We start from the raw sequence: 19,957 nt of genomic DNA on the forward strand, positions 1-19,957 counted from the left end.
ATCTAGAATACCCACTTGGTCAGCAAATCCATGCTGTTACAACCTGTGGCACTGCATGATGTGGAATTCTGCATCCCATACTGCTTTGCCACTGCTTTTTCTTTTAAGACACATTGGGCCAGATGTATCAAGCTCCAAAAAGTGATACAATGGAGAGTGATAAACAGCCAGCCAATCAGCTCCTACCTGCCATGTTACAGACTGGGTTTGAAAAATGACAGGTAGGAGCCGATTAGCGAGTTGTGTATCAAGCTTCAAAAAAGTCATAATCTGGCCCAATATACCTGTGGCAGGAGTGCTACAGTTTGCCCACCCCTGTGACCAGTCATGCCAGGACAAGAGAGCCACCGTTTCACCTAAGGGAACAAGACGAAGGTCTCTACCAGTCCAGCGAGCGAGTCAGGAGACAGCCTTTCTGCAGCACCAGTTTATTTACAATGATACACAGACATCTCAGAACATACATCATGTCTCAGTACGGACAGGTGGTGGCAGCTGAAGACGAGCAGGGCTCCCCTCCAGCACACAGAGACTGGGTGCAGAAGCGGACAGATTACAAAACATTGACAAAGCTCCTGGATCTGGTGCAGGTCCCTTTATCATATTACACAACTCTGTCAACACCGCAGGAGGTAGAAAAATAACAGGACATGTACAAACACACAGAACTTGCATCTTGCTCGAGTGGTACGTTTCATAAGAAATGATGCGTTTAAAGTATTCTATACACAAAAGAAAAAAAAACTGCAGGTGCAACTAGAGGTTTGTTTATCTTTTTGCAAATGCAGGTGGCGGGTAAATCAAGATGGCAGACATCTGTCAGGAGGAAACTGCCATCTTGAAAATAAGCCCGAACAATTTGCACTGAAATTGGGGGGGAAATCACTGCTATAAATCTGACAGAAATAGGCCAATTCTGCAGCAGGCACTGAACAAACAAAAAAACTGACGTTTCCTAAAGCCAAAAATACAGAGTTTTGTATAGAATTGTGTAAAAATTGGCCCAGGTGATAATTTAAGGCGCTCATGCCGAGGACAATTTATGGGCCGAACCCAAGTCTCCAATTACTCCTATTTAGGAAAGTGAAGTGTAAATATATCCATAAGTGCAATAGTACATTTCTCACATTTCCAAGTCACTGTACGGGAGCTGCATAAACATACTTCACTTAAATATATACTCGAGGAATAGTCAATGTGAGCCAAGGTGAATGACTAAGGATTTCCCAGCATGCTTTTGTTCCATCGTCATGGTGATTGGTCAGCTTGAATCACAACAGGACGTCAGGGTGGGGGAAATAAGTTGGACGTAATATTTATTTTGTGAATTATATAACTTTTGCTTGCTAAATACAGCAGGCTCCCTCCGGGACATCTGTTCTCCCCACACATATTGTATACGGTTAGAAGGTCTCTTATATAAATAAAATTCTACCCAGCATACACTGACTGGCAATCTCCTATCAGTTCTCAAGTGATGTGAAGTCTGGCGCTTTTATGGGGCCTGTGAGATGGCCGGGTGGTCACCAGAGGTGCGTCTCCCGAATCTCGGCGATAATCTGGCTCGCTCTCTGCAATGCCTGGAGGAGAAGAAAGCAACAGTCACAATTGGGTAACACATTAATTATTTATTAACGGCAGTTATATAGCGCACACATATTCCGCAGCGCTGTACAGAGACTATTTGAACATTCACATCAGTCCCTGCCCCAGTGGAGCTTACAATCTATATTCCCTACCACTGAGAGCCAATTAACCTACCAGTATATTTTTGGATTGTTAAAGAAAACCGGAAGTAAACCCACGCAAGTATGGGGAGAACATGCAAACTCCACACAGTTAGGGCCGTATGTGGGGGCAGCCATGCAGGCTGGTACGTATCTAGTGGGACATTTTGGGATATTGTACATTTTGCTAAATTAATCTACATAGATCAGTGATATGTACAGACCTTATTTTAGGTTTTACGGAACAGCTTTTTGCAGTATCGGCGTTCCGCTGTGTAACCGAACAGAACATAGGTGCTAGACTACTACACAATACCTTTAACATATCTGCAGCCTCCTTCCTGCGCTGGGCCATGTCCTCGGACTCCGTCAGAAGGTCTTCCAGCAGCATGGACTTATACAGCTGTCCCACCAGCTCGCTCTGTAACGTGTCCTTTACGTGGTTCACTAGGAAATGCATGACGGCCTTTGGCACACTGCACGGAGACAATATACAGGTCATTATGCCCCTGGCCGCATGGCTTCGTGGTAGAAGACTCTGAGGCTTCATCTCACCTGTCCTGAATATTCTTCCGCACTATAAGAAAGTAGGATTTAATGAGGCGCTCTATCACTTCGCAGTCTCGCTGCTCACGGGCAGAGAGTTTTCTGGCAACGGGCACAGGCTGGAAGGAAAGGAGAGAGAAATATACATGGTAATGATGCATTATAATCACGTTACACATTCCCCTATATTAGGGCCTGATTCCAGACAGGTAAAAACCTGTACATCCATAGCAATCTCATCGCTGTATAATGGCTATAAGCAGACATCTCCCCCCACAATGGTGCTAGACCATCCTACCAACGGGTCACACAACTCTGCTTTACGTCAGAGAATAACACTACATGAGTAAGACTGACCAACGGCTGTTGGAATAAAGATTCCGTCTCACAGTTTTGTTGCTAAGACCCTATTACCCTTGAGACCTCGGAGACTGCATCAGAACGGTGGACTCACCACATCTAGTAGATTTAAAGCGTGGCCTCGCTGTGGGCTGGACAGCCCCGGCGGGCCAGGTCTGTACTTCTCATCTGATAAAGAGTCCTCTCCTTTAGAGGCTTTCAGCATCCCCCTCCAGTTCCCAGTCCCAGCATCTGGGGCGCCGTCCGCGGCACCGGCGGCTGCCTGCAAATGACAGCAAACACCAATATAGCATACCAGGCACAATAATGGTACAAAAGAAAATGGTGAAAGGATAAATGAATGCGTTATAAAAAGATCAAATGCCTGAAAATGAGGTTTCCTTGAAAAACAACCCAGAACAAAATTCTGAACAAAAAGCATTTTGGAATACAGTATATATAAATTGCCATTTACTCATCAATAAACATTGCATTTAGGGCAGTCAGCTTATATCTGTTTATTGCAAGTGAGAACAGGAATGTAAACTGGTCTTCACTAGTCGCTATGGTAACGGTGCATCTACTGCGCTGCTGACCATGGTGCGCGGTTCAACTGAATTCTAATAAACTGATCAGATCATGAGAATTAAATCTGGAGCACAACAGACCAAGTACAGTAATCACCCAGAATTTTACAGAATGAGTAGACAAAGTTCCTATCGAGCTAGGCATAAGCCCCATACACACGGGGCGATGGGAGCGTCCTGCTTGAGCACAGATTGCTCAGCACACATGCCATGCACCAGCGATGTGTGCCGGGCGATCTGTGCGGACCGGTGTTTTCTGGTGAGAACACTGGTGTTAGGACTAAATAGAGAGTGCATGCAGTAGAAGTTTTCTCGATTGATGTGTGGAATTGCGCATCGCCGTCCCTATGGGATGTGCACAGGGCGATGTGTGCTTACTTTCTAAGTGATCTAGTCAGATCACTTCGGTATAGCACCATTGTACGGTGCTTAATACATAGCATCAGGTTCTAGATGCCACCTGCGGAGACCCCTTCCAGTCCAGGTAAGGCATATTCCATGTTCCTTAGAAATCACAGCAGCCTAGGTTCCATTTGACATCGCACTGTTCTAGAAACATATCGGATCCTAGGTGTTAGATTCCAGGAAAGTAACAAAAAAAAAAAAAAAGTTTCCATTTGTAATAGACAAATAGAAATTATGCACAATGTGTTTTGAATTTTAAATATCCTATACACCCCCCCCTCCCCCATAGATTCATCTCAGACCCCTCAGACGCTTCATCTCAGCCCCCAGAGAGTCATCCCAGACCGCTGCAAAGCTTCATCCCAGACCTCCAGGAGCTTCCTCAGTCTTCAGCTTACAGCTAAATAGAAATGCCTATAACTTCTTAATACGCCAACACCGCCCCTTCTTACTTTCTACATAACTAGTGTGAGGAACCGGTGTGGATTTAATATACAAAACAGTGTCACCATTATCATAATAATGTTAATAAGGTACTTGTTTCCTAGCACGGCACCACCGATTTTGATTGTGAGCATTGCTTGGGAAAAAATCGCGTCGATCGCATGCCAACCAAATCGCATGCGATGGACGCGATTTTTCATTAATTGTAACGTGAAATGACCAAAAACACCCCATTGTAATAGAAACCCCCCCTGATGTTTGAAATGGCCCCCAATTTTAACGCCACCCCGAAGCGTGGCGAGCGGACACTGATACCTTCACAGGTATCGCAGCCCATCGCAGGCTTCACAGGTATCCGCTGCGCTCGCCACGCTTCGGGCTCGCCACACTTTCTATTCTCAACCCCACGCCGACTATGAAAAGGTCGGAGGACGCGTACCGCCGCCGCTCGCCACGCTTCGGGTTGGCGTCAATAGCGGGGTGGCGTTTAAAATTGGGGGGGGGGCGCCCCATTAACCATGCTTTTTACACATATTCAATGTTAAATGGGCCATATTGGCCCATTTAACATCGTCACCTATGTGAAATCGGGTTGATCGCATCGCGGGCCATTATAATGGCCCGCGACGGACGCGATCAACCCGATTTTCACTTTAACATTGTTCCCTATGGGGAAATCGCGTTGATCGCCCAATAAGGGGCCGCGATGAACGCGATTTTCACTTTTACCGGCAATTGAGCCAGTTAAAGACAGAAAATCGGGTCCATCGCATGCCTTAAGTACCTTAACTTAAGGCATGCGATGTACCCCGACGGGCGCTGTGCTAGGAAACAAGTACCGTTAATAATAATGTTGTTATTTATATAGCACTTTTCTTCCAATAGGACCCAAAGTGCTTGCATTGGCCTTTCACAGCACAAAATACAAAACAAACTTAACAAGGGACATTTGTGAAATGCTTGGGTGAACAGGAAAGTCTTGAGTCTATTTTTGAATGCTTCCAGAGTGGAAGCTTCTCGAACTGAGCGGGGAAGCGAATTCCATAGAGTTGGATCCGCAGCGCTGAAAGCTCGACCCCCAGATGAATTCAGGGAAATTATCATCATTCTCTTATCCATGTAAAGTACAGATGATAAACGGGTCCTGCTCAGTACTCCGATATAGCGCGCAGCATGCAAACCCAGTCTTAGTCTCAATAGGTAAAAAAGGTTGTAGCCAGGGCTGCCCTCGGGTAAGTGTACGCGGGTGTGGGGAACAGATAATACGCAATCCGGGATAAGGGTGATTAACTATTACCCGCAATCACTGCGAGGGTACACGCTACACCAGTGATGGCTAACCTTGAGGCTCCAGCTGGGGCGAACCTTGACGCTCCAGCTGTATTTGAACTATACATCCCAGCATGCCCTGCATCAGTTTTCACGTAGCCAAATAGTAAAACTGCAGCAGGGCATGCTGGGATGTGTAGTTCAACAACAGCTGGAGTGTCAAGGTTAGCCATCACTGTACTAATCCGTTCTAATGAGAACCAAGTCCATATTTGGCTGAGGCGAGACATGTGGAGGACACGGGCAGTGACTGACGCTTCTGGCTACAGAGGATGGATGCACTACAAATACAACACATTCTACATATACACTATTACTACATAATAGATCTAATAAGCCCTGGGGAACAAACACTTAATATTCTTCTACATTACAAGTTTGGACCACAATTAATTTTTACATAACACTGAACTTGTCATCCTCCCTGTATGCAGGGTCTTCTCCCCCTGGACAGAACCGTGCTCTCCTCTATTCTTAACCCTTTGAGTGCCAGGTGAATTTGTCAAAATAGGTGGGAAAATTGCCAAGCAAACATTCGTATTCATCATAATGACCTGTAATGTTACCTTATATAGGAAGCAATATTTGTTTACACATCATTTTTTATTTGAATTTATATAACAAATGTGGCGACGCTGGAATATTTAGCAGATATTTTGAACATCTCACAGATGTTGGCACTCAAAGGGTAAATGACCGCTGTAAGAGTGCTGTCCCCGACTCCTCCCAGTCACACGTCCCTTACCAAATCCGGTCACTTCCCATTCATAAGTCTGCCAGGATTTGAGTCTTCCGCAAACCAAAACACATTCACGCTCACCTCCCGCAGCCGGCTATTCTCTGGCCCTTCCATCACCTGCCTCCAGCTTCTGTCCAGTTCCTCTCTCACCTGCCTCTCCCTCACTCTGCTCCAGCTAGTCTCCGTTCTCTCTCACCTGTCTCTCCCCGCTCCAGCTGGTCTCCGGTCCCTTTCTTACCTGCCTCCAGCTTCTGTCCAGTTCCTCTCACCTGCCTCTCCCTCACTTTGCTCCAGCTAGTCTTAGTTCTCTCTCGCCTGCCTCTCCCTCACCCTGCTCCAGCTAGTCTCCGTTCTCTCACACCTGTCTCTCCCTCACCCTGCTCCAGCTAGTCTCCGTTCTCACACCTGTCTCTCTCTCACCCTGCTCCAGCTAGTCTTCGTTCTCTCACACCTGTCTCTCTCCCTCACCCTGCTCCAGCTAGTCTTTGTTCTCTCTCACTGACCCTGCTCCAGCTGGTCTCCGTTCTCTCACACCTGTCTCTCCCTCACCCTGCTTCAGCTGGTCTCCGTTCTCACACCTGTCTCTCCCTCACCCTGCTTCAGCTGGTCTCCGTTCTCACACCTGTCTCTCCCTCACCCTGCTCCAGCTAGTCTCCATTCTCTCACACCTGTCTCTCCCTCACCCTGCTCCAGCTAGTCTCCGTTCTCACACCTGTCTCTCCCTCACCCTGCTCCAGCTAGTCTCCATTCTCTCACACCTGTCTCTCCCTCACCCTGCTCCAGCTGGTCTCCATTCTCTCACACCTGTCTCTCCCTCACCCTGCTCCAGCTAGTCTCCGTTCTCTTTCACCTGTCTCTCCCCACTCCAGCTAGTCTCCATTCTCTCTCATCTGCCTCCCAGCTCCTCTCCAATCGCTCCCCCCCTCCTGCTCTCCCGGACATCCCTCTGCCTAATCCAAGATCAAGATTTCCTCTTCTCTCAGATATCTTCAACACAATTCCAACTAGGCTCACTTTTGGCCCACACCTGGTAATCAGGGCCACCTCAAAAGCTCCCCAATAAATAAATCATCCGTTCATCACAGCTTACCAACCCTCCCCTGCGCAGAGTTCCAGATTGCCAGCTCTTGTGAGCACTGCCTGTTGCTTTCTTCCATCTCCTGCATATTCTCATCACCACCAAACATGCATGGTGATGTATTAGGTCTTAACCCCTCCAGCGCTGAGCGGTAACATCCATTACACCCACACATTCACGCCATGCAGCGGTTCTTGTACACCATTAAAACCATAATATTACTTTTATTATAATATTATTACTAAAGTGTAATGAGAGACCGTGGTCCCCAAAACCTTACTGGCCATGCAGAATTTATTTTTAAAATATATATATAAAAATATATATAAAAAATATAACATGCAAGAAAACACAGCCCCAGACGACATGCGGTTAGATGCCACTAGTGTCATTTCATGCTGATGTAGTGGGCATGCGTTGCAAATCACAGCGGGCACAGACCTTGCCATCAGTCTCAGCAGAAGCAGAAGAGGGAGGCTCCAGAGCGTCAGGTAGCAGAGGCCCTGGAGCTTTAGTGGACTAAAGGAAGAAGAACCACAAGAGAGGCAGAAATTACTAAGAATACTCGGTTCCGCCATACACACAGACTAGCGGCAGGAGATGTCCTGATTAGCAAACATGCACAGCGCCCCCTAGCATTCTGGGGGAATAAGAGCAGGAGCACGCATCCAATTACCAAGTAACTGGAGAATGAAGAGAGAGACAGACGTCAAGGTCACAATGGGATTTGTGGGGTAGTCCTTGCTGTCCGATCTAGCAGTTACAGCAAGAAATACAGAAATGCCGCTAGAAAAAAGTGACATTGAGGCGGAAAATGTCTCATGCCCCAATGGAGGTCACAAGTTCATGACCTATGGATGAACAGCAGGACGGGAAGGTAGCAGAGGATGACATAGGTGCAGCTGTAGGCAAACAAGATCTTACAGAACAGCAGCTCAACTTGCTCGACTTTCTTCCCACAAGACTAAGCCGGCCTCTTATACGGCTTTTTTACGATAAACATTGTCTTTCATGACGTCTCTCTCTCAGATTTGTTATTGTGTTCATTGTTAATATGTACGATGCAGGAGGAACCAAAGAGGTGAAGAGTTCTACAGAATACAGATTGAGGAGTGACATTTATAGATAATCCTCAATGTGGGAGACACCCAGGATCACCCTCCGTCACCTCAGCTGACCTGGAGCGCGGGATCCTGCACGCCTTCTGAAGAGCTGCACTTACTTGTAGCTTACTATAAACAACAGGTTATCTTTTATTATAGGATTTTAGACTGGATTATAGAGCGGGAGAAAGTCACTAACAAATCCCTTTCGTATCCAGACGCCATTTATATGAAGATGCTGCGGAAAGGGTTATGGTACAGATATCCCATCCGTACACTTGTGCAATCAGTGCAGCACTTAACCCCTTCACTACAGGACAGATGCTCATTTTACTTGTGTACAGTGATGTGTTACACACAGGCCCGTCTCACTCACCTTCTCCCTGGGTGCGGAGGGCGCTAGTCTGTTCCGCCGGTGTTCCTGCGTACACAAGACACACAAAGCACATTACACTCCCATACGGATGGCACTTGTCGCACCTGCGTCTCTAACAGTCTAGTGTCTCTTACCTCTATGTTATTGTTCATGACTCCGCAGGCATCGGCAAAGTCTGGATGCTTGGTGTTGATATACGCCAGCTCAATGGCGACCAGATTGTGTACCTGTGCGATAATCCATACACAAGTGACATTAGAATACACTATTTCCATGTACGGATATATATATATTGATGTCATTTATAGTAAAACAGCTGCTACAATCACTGCCCAACCCACCAGGGAGGCATTGGTCAACACCGCCCCACATTCCCTAACTACGAGGGTGCGACTATGACTGACTGGTCTCTTACCATCTCGTTAGTCACTGGTAGGCGCTTGCGCAGGAGACTTGTGACCACCTCAACTATGGCGTCATGTAGCTTTGGGAACCTCATCAGCTCCTGCAGAAAGTTATAGTGTAGAAGGTCCATTAGTGCACATATACAGGATAAGTTACACACACCGTGCCTGGTTAGCTGTATGTAACGTGTAGTTATAAAGCATTATAGGCACTGAACGCTCATGTACAGCCCAAGCAAGACTTTACAAAGGAAACAAAATAAGTACTGTATTACACTGCATATTATTACCTGCATGCTATCACTGCAGTGCTGTAAAATACGGCATATTATTACCTGCATGCTATAATCACTGCAGTGCTGTAAAATACGGCATATTACCTGCATGCTATAATCACTGCAGTGCTGTATTATACGGCGTAGTATTACCTGAGTGCTATAATTAATGCAGTGCTGTACTATACTGTGTAGTATTACCTGTGTGCTATAATTACTGCAGTGCTGTACTATACTCTGTATTACCTGTGTGCTATAATTACTGCAGTCCTGTATTATAGGGTATAGTAGTATTACCTGTGTGCTATAATTACTGCAGTGCTGTACTATACTGTGTATTACCTGCGTGCTATAATCACTGCAGAGCTGTATTACACGGCGTAATATTACCTGAGTGCTATAATTACTGCAGTGCTGTAGTATACTGTGTATTACCTGTGTGCTATAATTACTGCAGTGCTGTACTATACTGTGTATTACCTGCGTGCTATAATCACTGCAGAGCTGTATTACACGGCGTAATATTACCTGAGTGCTATAATTACTGCAGTGCTGTAGTATACTGTGTATTACCTGTGTGCTATAATTACTGCAGTGCTGTACTATACTGTGCATTACCTGTGTGCTATGATTACTGCAGTGCTGTACTATACTGTGTATTACCTGCGTGCTATAATTACTGCAGTGCTGTACTATACTGTGTATTACCTGCATGCTATATTTACTGCAGTGCTGTACTATACTGTGTATTACCTGCATGCTATATTTACTGCAGTGCTGTACTATACTGTGTATTACCTGTGTGCTATAATTACTGCAGTGCTGTACTATACTGTGCATTACCTGTGTGCTATACTGTGTATTACCTGTGTGCTATAATTACTGCAGTGCTGTACTATACTGTGCATTACCTGTGTGCTATAATTACTGCAGTGCTGTACTATACTGTGTATTACCTGCGTGCTATAATTACTGCAGTGCTGTACTATACTGTGTATTACCTGCATGCTATATTTACTGCAGTGCTGTACTATACTGTGTATTACCTGTGTGCTATAATTACTGCAGTGCTGTACTATACTGTGTATTACCTGCGTGCTATAATTACTGCAGTGCTGTACTATACTGTGTATTACCTGCATGCTATATTTACTGCAGTGCTGTACAATACTGTGTATTACCTGCATGCTATATTTACTGCAGTGCTGTACTATACTTTGTATTACCTGCATGCTATATTTACTGCAGTGCTGTACTATACTGTGTATTACCTGTGTGCTATAATTACTGCAGTGCTGTACTATACTGTGTATTACCTGCGTGCTATAATTACTGCAGTGCTGGATAATCCGTTGCATCTCCTCGTGTACAAGTTCCACGCAGCGCAGACTCGGCTCCTCCAACCGTTTTACTTGTCTCTTTACCAGCAACTCAAAGGAAACCTCTGGGACAAACAGGGCCGGCCGTGGTCCCTAAGCACAGGGACAGTGACCAGTCAGTTCAGGACAAACTTATATCCAATAAACACATTACAGAAAAACCATCATAAAGAGGTTCATAGCTATATAAAAACAATTTAATATTTTGCTCAAATTGCCGCCTATTTGCTTGATAATGTATCAAAGTACGGAACGTCATAAGAATATACGGGAGGTTATGGAGACACAGGTGACAGAAAACTCACAGTTGCGTTTCTGATCGCTGTGAGAACGTCGATTGTGGTCAGACCACCCAGTGGATCTACAGATTCCAACGTCCTCCCAAAGGTTTCATGAAAGATGTAGCAGATTCTAGCTCCTCCACACCTGGGCAGATAAAGAGAATTACTACATGGTTCAATTCAAAACATTCTGCTGCCGTCAGTTACTGTGGGGAGTAACAGTCCGTTATTACTAGGCTTACCATATTGTCCCTCTAAACTGGGACTAGTATGAATTACACGATTACAGTATAGATGATAGACAATATCCAGGTCAACCACTGATGGTCAACCGTGACTAGGAAAAAAAACAAGGGGTTTGGTGAGCACCGTGTGGGGGTGTTCACCAAGGGGCGCAAAGTAGGAGTGGTTTTTAAGTAGGAGCTGCTAAAGCGGGTTAGTTGTACCCGATAAACTGGAAAAGAAGATAACTAATTTTACTTCGTTCTGAACCATTTTTCTTCTTCTCAACCGTGACTAGGTAGACACCAAAAGAGTCCACGTACCTTAGGTCGATACTGCCAAAAGGTTGACACAGGCAAGGTTGACAGTCAAAAGGATTGACATGAGTTTTTGGTGTCTATGTAATCGTACATCAACATGGACACCGTATATATGTACCGCGTCTCCTCACCGTGCTTTGGGCGCGGTGTCTCGCTGCGCTCAGGACACTATTATACTCTCACTCTATGCCCACTTGTATAGTAAAGTATGAAAAACCACCTACATTTAATAAAAAAAAAAAACCTGAAAAACTCATAACGACCTTTTAACTTGCCTATGTCAACCACAAGCTTGTGTCAACCTAAGGTATGTCGACCTAGACATTGTCTATACACTGACTGCATAGCGAATTGCACAGGTTCCGTGACGGTCTTATTTCAAGCATGTATTTCACTTGGTTTTAATCAGCACTAGAACCTTCGTAATTCACGAGCGGCCCGGTTTAAAGGCACGGTACGGTTTCAAAAAATTCTGCAAGATTATAAGAGTTAAAAAAACAAAACAAAAAAAAAAAAACTCTGAATATGATCTGTACCAATCACAAACCACCACGAAGTATTAGAGATTTCATTCGCACTTACAGCTCCGACGTCTCAATGTATTTGGCGGTTCCCTCAATCGTGTTGCAATATTCTGTGGCGAACTTGGTAATGAGCTGGAGCAGGGTGGCGCTCTGGTCCTCCACCGGTTCTCCGTAGCTATTGAGCAGGGACTGGTATTGAGACGCCAAAACGTTGATCCTGGTCTTGAGCTCCGGCAAACAGTCCCTGATGTGGTGCATTAGGAGCCTGGAGACAGAGAGAAGGACCGCAATGTATAAAGAACACTGACTTAGGACACGTTCAGGAGCACAGGGTATAGAATACCACCCAAGATAGACCACGGACTGAGCTTGTGCAGATTATGACCAAGCCGCTTGTCTCTTTCAATGAGGAACAAAACTTATACCGAGCTCGATCGGGGAGGGAATGTACCAAACATTTCCTATATTATGCCAAGCGTAATGAGGAGCTCTGATTAGGAGAGGATTTGGTATGAGTGGACAAAACCATAGTTCTACCAATTAATATTTGATTATAAGACTTTGTAGCCACTGAAAGCATATCGGTACCCAGAGACACAAGCCAGGGGGGTACTCGCCTGTTCAGCGTCCGTGCTAGGTACTTGGTTCCGTTCCTAGTGGCCAGAGATGGATATTTCTTCTGAAGAAAAGCGTATTCGTCCCGGATGGAGTCTGCCACGATCTTCTTGTTATTAATATCCAGCTGACTCCTGGAAATAACAGACAACATTCAGCTTGTGATACGTGCATGTTGTGGCTAGCCCTCAGCACTGGATACATATGTGAAAGCCTAAAATTATCATGGTTCCCAAGAGGTTAAGAATTCAACTGGCTGAGAGTTGTGGAATTTAATATCGCTCTGGTGGTGGGGCTGCGTACCCCGCGATCCACAACACTTGCAGAAGAGGCAACAATGCTTACCAAGGTCGGTTTGGCCTTGTGCGGCATGAGGTCATGCATGGCCGCTGGTCACTCACCGCGGAGGAGGATCTGCTCAGATCCCTCTTCACAAACTCGGATGCGAGTACAAGGCAGCCAACATCAGGCTCCTAATGATGAATAGCACAGTTACTGAAAACATGCGGGAATGCCAATTCCCACGAGTAACTGGCCCATTGGGGACCATGGATAGAACCCTTACGGAACTTGATATATACTTGAACATTTAACTGTCTAACCCACCATACACACTTCCTAAATACTGGACGCAAGCTCTGGAACCAGTCATATGTGAAACCGATGGAGGAAATCATCCCACAGAGTGTTCATTCTAGCACCCTGCTGCTTGTAAAATCCCTGCAGTTCCTCCTTCCTGCCTGGGGTGTCGCTGTCTGCTGTGGTATATCAAGAACAGTCTCGTTTATATCTTAAGGTGGCCATACACACGCAGATTTATCTTCAGATCTGGCTGGTTGGAACAAAAACATGGTTATGGATGAGAGAGAATGACAGTTGGCCATATGTTTGGAAATGCTGGAAAACTGTCACTCATCCATAACCGTGTTTTTGTTCTAACCAGCCAGATCGTGAAGATAAATCTTACTAGTGTATGGGCACCTTTAATGTTGAGATACAAACCTGACTGTTGTAGAAACACCACAGCAGACAGTGACACCCCAGGCAGGGAGGAGGAACTGCAAGGATTTTACAACGAGCTGGGTGCAACATCTCTTTAGCAACACAGATCAGAGCATAACTGTAACCTACACCCCTGCATACTAATATATATTCTCTTACACATCCTCGTTAATGCCTCGGAATACACCACTGCTACATCTAATAGACCAGATACACTACAGCGCATTAAATCCAGCCAATTCCTTGATTCACTACAGACCATATTCTTTTCCAGCACATTAAGTTGGTCACTGGCCAACGCCCGCATAACACACAGATGTAACTGCCGAGTACATGGCCACAAAATGAATGCACTCTATGATATATGTATTTAAAAAACAACCACAGTCCTCCATAGCCTCCTTCTTGCAGATACATGATCTCTATAGAACCCATAGAAGCTTTGCCAGGCTGCATGATATGCCTACCTGTTGACCACTCCAATGATGCCCAGTTTAACAGGAATGACTCTCCCTAGCAGAACATCCATGGCGTCCGTCCCTGCGTCCATGAGGTCCAACTTGGTGATGACAGCGAGCGTTCGGCGACCTACACCGGAGGAGATATAGGATGCAAGTGTTAAGGAATTCCTTCATTGGTGCCCTGGCTTCTGGGTATCAGATGTGGGTTATTTGCAGATTTCATGGTTCAACTTTTATTTGCAATTCATTAGTAAGACGCTTCGGAACGTCATATTGCTGAGTGGGAAACCCCTACCCTACACTAATGAGCTCTAGCAGAAACCAAAACCAAACAGTTTTTCCTCTAGGCGGGATACAAGATCAGCACTGGCTGGAGCCATATCCCAGAACCAAACGGGCAAAGTGCTGACTGGAAAAGCTTCTTGACTATATACGATCACTGTGCTAAATAGCCTATATAAATCAGTCGGACTGAGCTGCGCTGCCTGCGCGTCAGAGATTTCCGGCCAGGCAACTGATTAATTGGTGTAATCCAGTGGTGCCTCCAGCTGTGCACCACCACTAAGGGCACCCCCCCTGTCGCTTCCCCCTGCTCAGTGCCGACTCCCCACCCCAGCGATTGTATGCTGGGGCTCCCATGGCGCTACCGCTACTCACAGCAGTGAGCAGACGGCAAGTCCCGCTCCGGAAAGTTCCCCGAACCTTCAAGAGCCTGCCGCCTGGTCACTGCGGTCTGTGAATGGCGGCGGGTGCAGTGGCAGGAGAAACCCGGGTGGTAAGTCGAGACTGCACTGTCAGAGGCAGAGACACACCCTGTCGCTCATCATCAAAATGCTGTGGTGGGTATTTATGGGATAGGACAAACCTGCCCTGGTAGGTTTGTCCTGTCCCAGAAAAACTAACCACTCCAGGGGTTAACTATGTACAGTAGGCGTAAGATTTGAACTGAAGAGAAACAACCAATCAGCAAATAACTACTTTATTCCGCCTACAGCAAGCATCCGATTGGCTGCTATGGTTGAAGCAGCCCATACACGCTGCTATGAGGGCGTGCTTTCCGTGCTGTACTAGCACGGATCACATTGCATTGCATGCACAACGGATGCACATGCAATGCAATGTGATCCGTGCTAGTACAGCACGCCCACAGAGCAGCGTGTATGGGCTGCTTAAGTGTTAATTATGCGCCATGCTGCTCCTGTCCCACCGATTACTGCGATCGGTAGATGGACTTTTAGCAGTACCTAGAACCTCCCGTAATTCATCTGGGGGCAGAGCTTTTACCCATGCGGCTCAGACTCTATGGGACTCATTTAGCCGCACAGTGTGAGAAACCCCCACTCTAGAATCCTTCAAAAACATTTCCTGTTTACTCAAGCACTTCCGTAATTCTCTTAAGTATAGTTTATTAAAAAAAATAAAAAATTTAAAAAAAAAAATAAAAAATCGGTACTTCATTGTTCCTGTACTTTATTACATTTAGACTATCTGGTAAACGTCTTGAGTCTTACTGGAGAAAGAGCGCTATACAAATACAATTATCATTACAATATTTGCGGAAAAATCTTATATGACTACAGAACAGAATATCCACGGAGCGTGCCCAGTTTCCTATACTGTAATAATGTTGTACCTGATCAAATCCAGCGATCGCTATATACTCTCAATTAACACGTAACGGTTACGGTTAATGACACATCGCTCAGACCAATAGGTAATCTTTAACCAATATATGCCACTCCCATAACCTCCACACTCACCGTCCGGATCGCACTCGCGGGCGATCTTCAGCGCCTCGGATGTTGCCATATCAGTGTTGGCGGCAGTAACAGCCAGGATGATGGAATTGGGGTTACTAATATACCGCAGAATAAGTTCCCTGATCTGTAGCTCAATATCTTTAGGCTGGTCCCCCACAGGTACCTGGCGAAGGAATACGGGTATGTATAAATATTAACAGCACACACCAGGGATAACCTGTACCTTCCGCCTGGTATTATAGCATGATCCTAAACGTAACGATTATCTGATCATTACCTTGGTCATTCCCGGCAGATCCACCAGCGTCAGGTTGACAACGTTCGGGGAGAATATCTTCAGGTGGATGGGCTCTGAGCTGATGCCCTGGGAAGAGGATAGAGACGTCAGCAGAGATCTCAGATACACACTGCAAAAGGGACAGATCTAACACTGCAAACACCGGGATTCTACAGAGGACACAATCAGGGCAAACTATAGTGACCAGCGGGAACATCGCTCCTAAATTCTAGCCTTAACCCTTTGTGTTCCAACGTTGCTGGCATTTTTAACAGATATTTTGCTCGGAGCAACATTAGCACTCAAAGGGTTTAATAAAAAAAAGCTTGCTTGCCAATTGTCACACCTATTTCGACAAATTCCCTTGGCACTCAAAGGGTTGAAAGCAGTGATGGGGAACCTTTGACCCTCCAGCTGTTGTTCAACTGCACATCCCAGCATGCCCTGCTCCAGTTTTGCTATTTGGCCATACTAAAACGGTTGCAGGACATGCTGGGATGTGTAGTCCAACAATATCTGGAGGGCCGTAGGTTCCCCATCCCTGGGTTAAAGGGATGCTAAATACAAACTAAAAATGTTACAAAACCCATGTACGAACCACATATCCACCCACGAGAGTAATTATTGGGCAATGCACAGATCCTACAGAACACCAGATTTTGGTGCAGCAGATTCGGATATGAAGTCATTTGGATTTTGCAGCATTGATCCGTAACTCTCAAATTAAGGAAGTATAAAAACAAAATGTTACATTTACAGAGTCTTCATCTTCCTTGTAACTGGACGCTGGTACCTGCACGTGTGCAATATGCACAAAAACAACAACACTTATTCCAGGCCCTCGGCTACGGAAGAGTTCAGTGCATCACCTGCTCTCCTATTGCAAATAGAAATACTCCTCTTATTCTGGGTGATAGATTTTAGAGTCTCACTTTTCTAAAGTATTTTTTTCTGGATCTATGTTAGAGAGGTTTCAAATCTACCAACAGTCACGTGTTTTTTATCCATTTAACCACCTATAAAAGGACAAAAATCTTAAAATGTCCGTTTTGTTGACATTGTTGAAATGTCGACATAGAAAATATTCATATCCTGCAGGGAGGGGGGGGGGGGTTAGAGTTCAGTTACGAGAGGGAAGGTTAGAGTGTGGCATGCAGAGGATTAGAGATCAGGGGTTAGGGATACTCGGGGAACCAGGTAGGTCACCACTGGATCACAAGGAACATATTGTCATCACTGTAACCGCTGTAGACATTTCAGCAGTGACAACATGAATACAAACGCTGACACTGATACACCAATCACTCAGTCCCTACATAGCAGCACCGTGTGATCCCTGAAGTGCTGAAGATGCTCATCCCTCCTCTCCAAGGCTCCAGTCATTTTTACAGCCTTTGTGTTGCAGTTAGGAGTCACTTAGGGAAAGGCAAGATGACATTATCCAGACTGCACCAAATGTCATTATGCCAGAACAGAGCAGGAAGTCTGCTCAGAAATTACAGTGCAATAATGGGAATAAATGAGGGCACGCGCCGTTCTGCAGGAATCATTAGGCCTGGCTCCAAAGCGTGTTCTCCGCAGTGACTCCACACTGGCATTAGCGACGGCCTGGGACGCGTTACTATAAGGCAAATGATGCACTACTCAGAAATGTGTGATATCCCCACAGGGCAGTGTCCTGCAATGACCCAGACATTGGGTCACCGATCCATATATCCCCAGCGACAGGGGTAGGACCAGTTGCATCAGAGGGATAGATCATGAACACTTGTAGCGCAATCATATCCACCTTACAGCAGACTATATTTACATGTACGCGTATAACTGACGCTCCTGTGTAACGCCGCATGGATGTTAAAATGCGGGGGGGGGGGGTTGAGAAGTTGAGAAGAATTATCTTTTGGGTCATTAACACTCTGTATTGTAAATGGTGATAACTGGGGGAAAAGGACTGCGAATGTGTAGTTAACGTCGACATGTGTTTTTTCACTTTTCTTTTGTCCCCAATGTCAACACCGTCAAAGTGTAACGGGTACGCTTCGGTTCTGTCGGCACCAAAAAAAAAAAAAAAAAAAAGTGTAAAAAATTAACGTTGACCTTTTTACTGTCTACATTCCCATTGTCTAACTAATGCTTGTGTTGACCTTCCAACCCTGTCTACCATAGCCCTGTCGACTCAATGCACGTCAGGGACACCACAGAGGCGGCTCGCCTGTCCCATTCCATCTCCGCACAGATATTGTTCTTACTTTGTTATTGCCAGAAATCCTCTCAGTTTCATTCTCGATTTCTTGGCGGATCTCATCAAAGTCTGAGTAGATCTGAAAAAGATGAAAGATTAGATCCATCTGGAGGACGATAGAGATTCCCACGCGAGCTGGCGACAAGCGCCCATTCGTTACAGTGTAGAATACATAACGGCCTTGTGTACAACACACTCGCGCACAAGCACCAGGCATGGAATCCTAGGTATTCACAAGTGCGTCATACCTTGTTTTTTGTGTGGAGGAATTTACCCCATTCGTCAACATCGACCCCTAGAAGAAAAAAGAAAAAAAGTTTTCAATGACAGTTTTTAATCGTCTAACCCTGTATGGGATGGTGATCCCCGGACACACGTACAGCCGTGACATTCCTACAGAAAGTGATGGAGAGTCCTGCAGCCTACGCGCTGGGTACCGCACAGACACAACCGCACTGAGGGACTAGGCCAGGGCTGGGCAATTGCGGCCCTCCAGATGTTGATGAACTACACATCCCATGATGCTTTGCATTAGTTTTGCTATGTGGCCATGCTGAAACTGATGCAAGGCATGCTGGGATGTGTAGTTCATCAACATCTGGAGGGCCGCAATTGCCCAGCCCTGGACTAGGCTTTCATGATCAACATTGTGCAGAATTATTACGCAAGAAAAAAAAAGGAAAAAATATATTCTATGTAAATGTACCACAAGTTGTCATCTTATATAGATCATCGTTACCGAAGATGGATGCTACATTACACAGATTCTGTCCATCCCAGAAATGTACAAATATGTTCCAGGCAGAGAAATAAAAGCCGGCTCTACGTAGAGACAAAAGGGGGTTATTCTAGTTGATATGCTCCCCTGCGTGTGCACGCAGGGGAGCGATGTTGAGTGCATGAGATTTATGCACACGTGCAGCTGCTTGGTGCGAGTGGACAAAGCAAACTGCTTGTTAGTCCTCCCGTTTGCACCTAGCAGTGCGGGCAGGGGGGGCGTGGGGGTGTCAGCGACGGGCTGCGCCCATGAGAACGCCTCAGCGTAGGGCAGCTGCCCACCTGCTTCCTGCACAGGGCGCTCGTAGATGTGAGATACCATAGCGGTGTCTCACATATGTGAGTGCTGTAGAAAATCCTTCGATGGACGACGCAAGCATGCAAGATGCAAATAGACATGCAAAACATCCATTCACACACGTGTAAAGAAACTCGGGGGTGGGGGCAGGTGGCTGCGCGGGTGACGTTTGGTGGACTCGCAATGCTGAGAAATTCGCAGCTTTGCCCATCAACCAGAATAAAGTCCAAAGTGTATATCCAGAGACAAAGCACAAAGGAATAAAGTAGGGTATAAAGGCTTGCTGGGACTCATCGTTCCGCAGCAAAACACAATAGGTTTTTCTATTTTTACACCACATTTATCAGCCCGATGCACACCGCCCAGGGGCATCGGGGACAGCCCCAGGCTTCAGCATGTACTGGTAAGTTTTTGTTTTTTTTTGGGGGGGGGGGGGGGGGGGGGGGG

At 45.9% G+C, this 19,957-nt stretch overlaps 1 protein-coding gene across 4 annotated transcripts in view; it reads right to left on the reverse strand.

The window, feature by feature from the left end:
• Positions 1-412: 412 nt before the first annotated feature.
• The window catches only part of DNM1L (dynamin 1 like), a 33,905-nt gene continuing 14,360 nt past the window's right edge, over positions 413-19,957 (reverse strand). For 2 of the 4 annotated variants that reach the window (XM_083181312.1, XM_083181311.1), the window contains 17 exons: positions 18,684-18,730; positions 18,443-18,514; positions 16,194-16,280; positions 15,917-16,079; positions 14,163-14,283; positions 12,696-12,827; positions 12,137-12,343; positions 11,037-11,157; positions 10,669-10,824; positions 9,089-9,178; positions 8,808-8,900; positions 8,674-8,718; positions 7,636-7,713; positions 2,728-2,895; positions 2,283-2,392; positions 2,044-2,203; positions 413-1,580 (listed from right to left, as the gene is read on the reverse strand). In XM_083181312.1, coding sequence (XP_083037438.1) covers positions 1,524-1,580; positions 2,044-2,203; positions 2,283-2,392; positions 2,728-2,895; positions 7,636-7,713; positions 8,674-8,718; positions 8,808-8,900; positions 9,089-9,178; positions 10,669-10,824; positions 11,037-11,157; positions 12,137-12,343; positions 12,696-12,827; positions 14,163-14,283; positions 15,917-16,079; positions 16,194-16,280; positions 18,443-18,514; positions 18,684-18,730 — 1,907 coding nt within the window. In that variant the 3' untranslated portion in view covers positions 413-1,523. The remainder of the gene's footprint in view (positions 1,581-2,043; positions 2,204-2,282; positions 2,393-2,727; positions 2,896-7,635; positions 7,714-8,673; positions 8,719-8,807; positions 8,901-9,088; positions 9,179-10,668; positions 10,825-11,036; positions 11,158-12,136; positions 12,344-12,695; positions 12,828-14,162; positions 14,284-15,916; positions 16,080-16,193; positions 16,281-18,442; positions 18,515-18,683; positions 18,731-19,957) is intronic. The other 2 variants (XM_083181313.1, XM_083181314.1) reach the window with 1 other exon arrangement.

This window comes from Crinia signifera, chromosome 4 (assembly GCF_055691185.1).
Source record: "Crinia signifera chromosome 4, ASM5569118v1, whole genome shotgun sequence".
NCBI lineage: Eukaryota > Metazoa > Chordata > Amphibia > Anura > Myobatrachidae > Crinia > Crinia signifera.